The following is a 10,040-nucleotide window of genomic DNA, read 5'->3' as shown; positions in this document are numbered from 1 at the left end:
TGATATTAAATCCTAGGAGCAAATTCTGCAAAATGCAGCAAGATCAGCCTGGTAGGAGCAAGTCCTTGTCTAGATCTTGTAGATTCTTTCTACTCAAGCAGGGTGTTGCTGTTTATTTGGGGGAGGGCCCAACGCTGTGCCTGGGGGCCGGCCAGCCAACCCAACTCTGCACTGTCATCATTGACTGATAAATAAATACGAACATAATTGTGGTTTCTTTACAGCCGGGCAGACCTCGTGCTGCATCAAAGGCGGCTTTGGGCACCTTCACAAGACCTTGACCACCACCTGTGCCCAGCTGAAAGGAGGTTAATCTCCTGCACCAAACGATAAACAAACACACAAAGGGGCGAGATTGTTCTTTTCCTGAACGCTTAAAGGGGTTTAATTCTTTAGCAATACGATTGTTCTCTAATAAAATGTCATAAACAATAGTTACACGTTTGTAGGAATGCTGAAATGGGATGCCCTGCCAAACAATACACATAATCCTCAAATTACAACAGCTCATTTAGTGACTGAAGTCACAATGGTGCTGAAAAAAGTGTCGTCTGACCGTGTTTCACGCTTGCAACCGTTGCAACATCCCCATGGTGACGTGATCAAAATTCTTGCTTAAATGAAACATCTGGAAGGTTGATCTGTTACAGCCAAGAGCTGTACAGATAACCCACTCTGAAGGTGGGTTATCATTAACCAGCCTGTGCTTGAAATGTGAGTTTGGTGCCAACAGCCACAGCGAAATTTGTCACTGCCATTTCCCAAGAGATCATAATGATACTGCTGACTGGGTAGGTCCCACCTGCGTTAGACAAACATCAAACTAGATTTGGATCCACGTGGTCTCTGCAGACACTCTCTCACAGAAACACGGAGCAGGAGGTACAGCGGTTTCTATGTTGTCTTTTTCTAAAAGTAGCCGCCCACATTGCTGGCCGTAAGTTGAGACCATTAAACCCTGATGGAGAAGTCAAGTGTTTATTTATTTATTTATTTATTTAGATTTATATACCGCCCTTTCCCGAAGGACTCAGGGCGGTTTACAGGATATTTAAAAGAAAATCAATACAAAAGTTAAAACAAATTAAAAAAAGATTAAATGAAACCCTGAGAAAAATAAAAACCCAGTGTTACCCACCAGGTTGATCTAGCATAACCTCGGTTCTATCTCAAGGGGAATAGATAGTCTTTATCTAGCCACTTTCCCTTCCTCTGTGCAAGGGACTCCCCTCCTGCCTAAACCTTCAACTCTCCCTCCCTTTCTGACAACAGGTTTACAAAGAGGTTGCGAAGCTGGGCAGAAAGTGGAGGGTCTGATTATCACAGAGATAAGCCCGTTTGCCTTGCTCACACCCACAGGTGTGGCAACTTCTGTTTTCTTTGGAAGCTGATCTTAGTAAGGGAAAGGTATGCTCACACTAAGCTTGGCACATCAGCTCCACCGAATGGGCCAATACTGACCCCCCCCAGTCTGTCCAGGGACATCAGCCTCCCCCTTCCCTCTGACATTTAACGGCCTTGATTGATTTTGTGCTATCAAGTGGGTTTCTCTTCTTGGTGACCACACAGATGGTTTTTCTCTGGAGGATCTATACTCCACCAGGTGCTTTAGGTCTCCATCCATCGCTATTGCAAGTGAGCCCATCCACTTTGCTGCCTGGTTGTTCCCTTCTTCTCTTTCCTCCCACTATTATGAACTTCTCAAGAGAACCAGGTCTTTGGAGAATGATCCACAATATGATCATCTCTGCCTTACGTGTGACCTCTGGGTTGATTTGTTTGATGGTCCGTCGCTGTTTTCTTGGTTTCCAAGGTAGCTGAGAAGTCATAAATGGCTTTCAGATTGTGCTGCCTTTCCCAAAACATCTCCATCTCCATCATCTCCTCCTCCTCCTCGCAAACTCCACTCCCTTCTAGCATTGATGATGTTCCCTAGTTTGGGTAATGAAAGGTAAGAAGGCAACCAAGCTCAGAGAGCACCAAGGACCCCACAGTCCTCCTCCTCCTCCTCCCAGCCACCACAAGTTCATTTTAGAATGGGATCCTGACCCAGCTCAAGATAGACCATGGCTTGAGCCTTACCTCAGAAGCACACAACCAAGAATGAGTGTCTTAAGTGACCCCCCCATGGTCAAGTTCCTTTGGTCTTTTCCGAACTCCATGGTGGTTATGAAAACACAAGCTCCTGTTTCATGAATAAACCAGAAGGGGGCAGCAGAAATTCAGAACTGAGGAACGGACAGTCATAGCCCTCCTGTCACCACTAGGTGGCAGCAGAGTCAAAGAGAGGAACTGATTGCATCAGTTCAATAGAAAAAAAATATCCAAATATTAGAACTTATCGAAAGTTTTCCAAAGAGGGGCAAAGATTAAAGGAATGGGGTGGGTGAGATAAGAGAGTAGAAGACAAGTCATGAAATAATCATGAGATACCATTGTTTCATCTTATGTTTGTGCTGTATCTCACATCGTCGGTTGCTAAAGATGATGGGATGTGTAGTCCGGCACAGCGGCAGGACTTTAGCAACTAAAATGCGGGTTTAGTGAAAGTTTTCATATACAGGATTTTGGGTCTCCCACTATTTTGATGATACATGCTACTTTCACATTTTTAATGGGCTGTTCTTATTTGTAAATCACACCAAAACTCTTTCCAGAACCCACAGCACAAATTTGATTCCCCAGATACATAAATAATAATTTCCATTTGTCATTTCATTTTTCAAGAAATTAGTTTCTAAATTAGTTTTAGATCAGCGTGTCCTAACCTTGGCTGCTTTAAGAAGTGTGGACTTCAACTCCCAGAATTCCCTGGCCAGCCAGCCATGCTTTGGAGCACACCCCAACTTGCAATGCTGGCTGGGGAATTCTGGGAGTTGAAGTTTGCACTTCTTAAAGTGGCCAAACTAGTGAAACGCTGCTATAAGATTACTAATGTAGTTGTAAAAAGTGGAATGCTTGGATGAAGTCAAGAGCGACAAAGTGGCTGGGGAATTCTGGGAGTTGAAGTCCGCGCCTCTTTAAAGTGTCCAAGGTTGAGAAACTGGGTCCTAGCTGGTGGGCACAGCACAGGCGGAGTAGGGCTGAGGCCTCCGAGTGAAGGCGGGTTCCGTCGTCAGTTCCAGGTCTTCTTCCTTCATGCCAGGTGGGGCTTGAAATACGAACCTTTGCAACAATCCGGCCACAAATATGAAGACCTCCATCCTGGCCAGGCTTTCCCCAAGGCAGTTCCTGCGACCTGCAACAAAAATGACCCCAGGGTCGTTTTTAGAAAGGAAGAAGAACGAAAGACAGAAACGTTGGCAACGCTGGCTTCAGGGCACATCTCCTTGGGATGTCCTGGAGCACACGCAGGGGGTAGTGGTCGTGGACCTGAAGCCCGAAGGCCCTGACTCACTTGAGGGTTGTCCCAAAGTTCTGGAGAAACAGAGGTCCAGGGTGAGACTCCCTCAAGACCTCGAGCGCTTTTCAGGTTCCCAGGAAGAAGGAAGTGAGCCTCCGTCGTCTTACTCACTGTTCCCAACTTTCAAAGCATACCAGGAGATCAAAGGTTCGAGGGAGGGTAAAGCTTTGGAGAACCACTTTGGTTCCAGGTCCTGGTGGAGCAGTTAGACCTTCATGGTGCCACCCAGGATCCTGGTGCCCAAACCAGAGCAGTTTATGATCTTCAAGCTATCTAGCCTCTTCATCTTCTAGAGATAGGCTTCATCTCATAAACCTTCTCTTGGGTTCCCCCCCCCCCGCCACAAAAAAAGGCTGTAGACCGGGATGTCCAACCTTGGCAACTTTAAGATTTGTGGACTCCAAGAATTCTGGCTGGGGAATTCTGGGAGTTGAAGTCCACAAGTCTTGAAGTTACCACAGGTGGACCCCCTGCTGTAGACTGACCTCCCAGCCAACCTCATCTCTTTCCTAGACCCCCAGACCCTCCTCACACACAGATCTTCTTTACCCACCGATTGAGAAAGGCATGAAGGCATCTTTCTTCACAAAGTTCCCTTCAGCATCCAGAAAATGGTTGGGGTTAAACCTGTAGGGAGTCTCCCACTGGGTTTCATCATAAAGCGAGGATGTCAGGGAGGGAATCACTGGTGTCCCCTGGGGCAGAAGCAAATTGAGAAACTAATTCAGGAATTGAATGAGTTCCAGCTCCCACATTTTGGGGGAAGAAGGAAAAGGCTCAAGGTGGCAGAAATCCTGAAGCCGGATGGTCCAACTCAACATAACATGGACCTTCACAGACATCTCCATTCTCCAAAGCTTCCTCTGCCCAAACATCTCTCCTGCTGCTTGCGGCCCTGAGCACCACCGAGTTCATACCTTTGGAATAAAGTAGCCCCGGAAGTGGGTATCCACGGCGGTGCAGCGTGGGAACTGTGGCACAACAGAAGCAAACCGCTGGACCTCATGAATCACGGCGTTGGTGAAGGGCATCCGCTTCCTGTCTTCATAGACCGGTAAACGTTCTGATCCAAGCACTCGCTGGATTTCCTGTTGGACCTTGCCTGCAGGAGGAGCGGTCGGAAAGTCAGCACCAGGAAGCCAAAGGCCCTGGAGAGGCAGTTGTGTTCCCTGACTTGTTCTTCAACTGCAGAAAGCTTGAGATCGTCTGCTCTTAGCAGCTGGGATGTGTTCCAAGCCATTCTATCTGCTGGCCTCCGAGAACAACTGCCAAGCCAGCAGAAGCCCATAATAACCACTGTCTAAACTCTGGAGGAATTCAACTGCTGCCTTTAGGTCAAGGACTCGGTGGCCTTTGACTAGTTTGGAGCTGTTTCTGCCTGCTTGGATTTGCAATTTTCTCCGGAGTGTCATTGACAGATGGGGTGGGAGGGGAAGCCCCATGATTGGTCAGAAGGAACCAGTGGGAGGGATAAACCTGGCTCAACAGCCTCTCCTACGTTATCTATGACTTGTGGGGGCCAGCCTACCCTGGTTCAGCCCAAAAGAGAATTCTAGCTTACTCTGAATCTCAGGGTACTTCATCATCAGCAGAACAGCCCACTGCAGAGTGGTGGCGGTGGTCTCCGTCCCAGCCATGACCAGGTCAAGCACTGAGGACATGATATTGGGGTCATGAAATACGTTCTTCTTGCTGATCTCTCCCTTAAACACAAGAGGCAAAATTTGTTCTCGATGGATACGGGGAGAAAATGCTTTCCCCTAAAATACAATCCCTGATCCAACGAGGTTCTAAAAAGCCAAGTCCTCGGGGCCTTTCAGCGAGTGGTTCCACATATCTGGAAAACGTGAGGTCCTTGGTGCTCTCCGAGTGTGGTTGTTTTCCTGCAGATGTTTCAATACCCAACTGGATGACATTAGCATTTCCCAATCAGATCACAACATCAGGTTAACCCAACTGATGATGTTCCCTAGTTGGGTCATGAAACGTCTGCAAGGAAACCACCCAGCTCAGAGACCACCGAGGACCCCACAGTTCAACCCTGAGCTGCAAATATTCTCTTCTGGAAGACGGTCCCAAGGAATGGAAATGCCAAAGTCGTAAAAGCACAGAGGAAACCAACCTCTTGCTGCTGTTTGAACAGCATGGAGTCGATGTAGCTTTGCAGCTGGTCCCCACTGAGTGTCTCCCTGCTGGCTTGCAAATATTTTTCTATGATGGCGCAGGTTTCTTCGATTTTTTTCAAGATCATCTTATGGGGTTTGAAAAGGAATCCAAGGAACGGGTAGACGTTAAACAGCTGGAAAAAGAGCAAATAAATCAAGATAAAACCTACAGATGAGAATGAGGTTACAGTAATAATGTCACTTTGGTGCCTGCTAATTTAAGAGGTGCCTAAATCCCTTTAATCAATGTTTTTAAGGTCTTCTTCCCAGTTTTGCACAGAAAGAGGGGGGGGGGCTTCAGAGGTTTAACTGTGGAAATCCTTTCCTATGGAGAGGCTCAAATTTTAATTCCCCATTTTGAAGGTACAAAGAGCAGCTATTCTCCTTGTCTTTTTTTTTAAAACAACAACAACAAATAAATCTCACGATACATGCATGGAGGAGCTACTGTCTTTTTCTAGGCATAATTCATAAGTGTAAATTTGAAAAAGAAGCCTTTTATGGAGGGAAAAATGACAAAAGGACAGCAGTGAAATTTCTTTTGAAAAGGAAGCAATTTTTTTTAAAAAAAACCACCCAAAATTTATAATAGCTCTTTTAAGAAATCTGGTAGGGCACAAAAGAATCGGAAGCAAGCACAGGCGTGCAACCGATTTATGCACGATTTTTAGCATTTAAAAATAATTATTCTGGAAATTCCACAGCTCGTTAACAGGGTTGAACATTAATGGGGTCAAACCCGCATCCAGGTAAACCAGGAGGAAATGGAAGAGCTTGGAATGGCTGGTCCTTTGCTTCTGCGAAGCAGATGTTGGATCCCGTCAAGAGACCCAAGGAAAAAGTTATAACCGAAAGACATCATGTGTTTTCAAGTCGAGAATTGCATTTGGCAACTTCCAGTCCAAACGATTTTGGCTCCTGCCGTCCCCTTTCTGCTTTCTGGATGGGAATGATGGGATTCAACGCCAAGACATCGAGAGGCCCGAAAGAGGGAGGGGTGTCCCTGTTTCCTCAATTCCCAAAGCCCTGAACATTTCTCCTTTCCTTCCAGCGAGCTTTTCCAGCCCACTTATTTGGGATGCTCGGCTGCACATCTCTCCACCCACAAGTGTTAATTTCTGAAGCAAAGTGAGGGGTCCTCGGTGCTCTCTGAGCTTGGTGGGTTTCTTGCAGACATTTCACTACCCAAACCAGGTCACTTCATCAGTGCAAACCCGCCTCCCTTCTCACACTGATGATGTAACCTAGTTTGGTAATGAAACGTCTGCAAGAAAACCACCAAGCTTTTTTTCCCTTTGCTGGGAAAAAAAACACAAGGCAAGGTCCTCTCACCTGTAAGGTTGGAGCCCCCAGAAGACTCATGACTTCATCAATGAGTCTTAAGAGGGTCGTGAAAGTTGGGTCAGCGTAGTCAAACCTGTCTCCAAACAGTATGGTGAAGGTGATATTTGTTGGAGCAGCAGAGAAGGCCTTCAATGAAAAAGGCCCACCTTAAAAAAGAAAGAAAGAAAGAAGAACAGAAGATGATTCCAAGAGCAGGTGAAGGATGTAGAAGAACCCAGGATGAGGAACAGAAGAAGCTTCTCACCTTTAAAGGAGTTGACCCGCTCAACCAGGAAATTGAGCTCTTCAAGCATCTTTCCTTCGATCACCGAGGTGCCCATCCCGAGATTCCGTATGGTCGTCAAGGTGAACCGACGGGTGTCCTTCCACAGTTCTCCAATGGAGAAGAACATACCTGAGGAAGACATTCCCTTCCTTCATATCACGTCAAAGGAGGGTTGTATCTCATGGAATTCCCTCAAAGGTCTCCTAAATTGTCACCCTTATTTCTCTCCATACTACCTCCTTGGAGCAGAGAAGAGGAGTGAATTAAGTTGACCAGAAATCCAAGCCTATCTATCAACAGGAATCCATCAACAATAGACGGAACCAAAAATGGTAGCCAATTAACCAGTGGAACTCCTTGCCTCCAGAAGCTGTGAATGCTCCAACACTGGAAGTTTTTAAGAAGAGACAGGACAGCCATTTGTCTGAAATGGTATAAGGTTTCCCGCCTGAGCAGGGGGTTGGACTAGATGACCTCCAAGATCCCTCCCAACTTTTTTATTATGATTATGATTAAGAGGAATGACAACTAAAAAGCTGTCAATGCAGGGTAATCTCCAGCCCAGCTCCTCCTCTTCAAGAGCCATCTTGGCTGACCAGCTTCTCCTATCTCCCTTGCTTTGATGCTATGAATATACGTATATATGTACATTGTGTATTTGTGTCTGTGTGTATCTTCAAGGCTGGTGAGAACTAAAGGGTGTTTAATTGAATGATAGTTGGGATGCTCCTCAAGCATGGTTGCTCAGTTCCCTCTGCTTTCCAGGGATTTTTTTAAAACATTAAACAGCCTCCCCTATTTTCTTTCAATGGCATCTTTGGAAGGTTGGGTTCTAAAAATCAGCGATCTTATTCCCAATTATGGTTACCATTCCCGTGCTGGATCTGTGAGAATATGGGGATCAGAGGCCGGTCGATAAACTCATTTCCCTTGCTCAGAAGTGCCTCTTTCACCGCCTCGTAGCCAACCAGCACCACAAACTTCTGTAGACCAAAATGGAGAGTGAAGACAGGGCCATATTTCTTGGAAAGCTGGAGGAGGAAGAGAAGAAGTTCAGAACCCATCTTGACTTGCTGGTTTCACCACAATGTGCCTTCTCTTCTGGGAACTTTTGAATCGTACGCAAGCAAGGGTATTTTGGGAGATATGACTTCATAAACCCTGTGGGACCATCCTTATCTGCCAAAATTTCCTCTTACGTAACCTTTTAAAACTGCTAGGGTTCTGCCCTCATGTGCTGTAAAGAGACAACAGAAGAAGCGGAGAATATTTGATCTCTTAATAAAGTTTCCGAAGGGAGGGCAATCAAGACAAGGTATAGACGGCTGTTGATATTTTGGCAGTAATATTTATTGTAATGAGAAGGAAGGACTCACTGGAGAAGAGCCTAATTCTGGGAAAGATTGAGGGCAAGAGAAGAAGGGGACGACAGAGAAGGAGGTGGCTGGATGGAGTCCCTGAAGCAGGAGGCGTGAGCTTAAAGGGACTCCAGAAGATGGTAGAGGACAGGAAGGCCTGGAGGAACGTTGTCCACGGGGTTGCGATGGGTCGGACACGACTTCGCAACTAACAACAACAACAATTTATTGTAATCAAGAGAATCTACGAAGAAGCATGATGCGTCTATAGTATAGCAATTGTGGTGCAACTGTACCCTTGCATACCGATTTAATTTATCCCCAGGCCAACAAGTAGGAGCAGAAACTGAGCTTTTAAATAGGATTCAAATCAAACCAAATATGATTTAAACCAAAAGTTTAAATATGACTTAAACCAAAGTAAACCAACTACGATTGAAACCAAACCAAAGTCTATCTATACTGTTACATCTCCATAATTTCATTTCTCAACCTTTTCTTACGATTACCATCCAGGTCATTCCTATAACAGAAGATCTATAACAACCACCCCTTTGCTCCTTACCTCCATAAATGAGACGTCTTGCCTTTTAATATTGATCAGATGCAAATTGCCAATGATAGGGAGTGGGGTAGGTCCGGGAGGCATATGTCGGGAGGACCAGCTGAGATTGCTCAGTAAACGTTTCGTTAATAGCAGCAGTAAAATCAAGCAGAAGATGTTGGTTGGGTCGAGGAGGAAGGATATCCAGGAGGCCATGTTGAAAGCAGCTTGAGGATTAAAGAATGGTGAGAAGGTCTGATGGAGCAAGGCTTGATAAGGCATTTTTATTTGGTAAGAAGCCAACTTGGCAATTCTTCCCAAGCGTTTGCGAAATAGCCAGACCATTGTTCCAGTCTACTTCAGAAACCTTCACCCAGATGTTTGGCTGTGTCACTCGAAGTGTCAAAATCTCCTCGGTTGCCTAATGATAGAAACCATGTGGTTTACTTAAAGAGGTGTCCACCATTCTCAAGACTGAAGTCAAATTCTGGACAACCCATAAGCAAATATGATCAGGACTCAACGCCTTGTTTTTCAATATGAGATTTCACCACAAAAAAACTTAAGCCCATAAATTTATTGATTTAAGGCACATTCCATCTTCAGTTTGCATTCAAAGAAGAATTCATTTTATCTGAAACTGAACAGAAGCCATCTGTCAACGGCATTTGGCCAAGAGAACAGGAGAGTGTTAGAAAGGTGAAATCCTCAAGTCAAAGGATTGAAAGAAATGTGTTAACTTTCAATGCATTTTGGCAGGAATACAGAATCCTCTGAGACGCTGGCCTTTTGTAACTGATGGAGGCAATTATTGGTGGAATCTAGAGGACCTTGGCTGATGTTAAGCAATAGATGTTTTAGTCTCCTTCATCTGAGAAGGCCTCATTTCTGTAGCCCCACGGCTTCTTCTATCTTTTTCGGAACAGTTTTCGATGTAGAAAACCCGACTTCTGGACTTTTC

General features: G+C 45.4%; 1 protein-coding gene across 1 annotated transcript; it reads right to left on the bottom strand.

Annotated features, from left to right (window-relative positions):
* Positions 1-2,597: 2,597 nt before the first annotated feature.
* On the bottom strand, positions 2,598-9,295 carry LOC310646447 (cytochrome P450 2W1-like; the record flags this gene model as incomplete). Its single annotated transcript, XM_083372920.1, has 9 exons — positions 2,598-3,238; positions 3,957-4,098; positions 4,321-4,505; positions 4,965-5,106; positions 5,526-5,702; positions 6,901-7,058; positions 7,157-7,306; positions 8,046-8,208; positions 9,101-9,295. 9 exons carry the CDS (start codon positions 9,293-9,295, stop codon positions 3,051-3,053), a joined length of 1,500 nt encoding a protein of 499 aa, XP_083229046.1. The 3' UTR covers positions 2,598-3,050.
* Positions 9,296-10,040: the final 745 nt, after the last annotated feature.

The sequence above is a fragment of the Vipera ursinii genome (assembly GCF_947247035.1).
Source record: "Vipera ursinii genome assembly, chromosome: 13".
In the NCBI taxonomy this organism is placed as follows: Eukaryota; Metazoa; Chordata; class Lepidosauria; order Squamata; family Viperidae; genus Vipera; species Vipera ursinii.
Note: the sequence above shows the minus strand (reverse complement) of the source record. Positions and strands in the feature narration are given on the sequence as shown.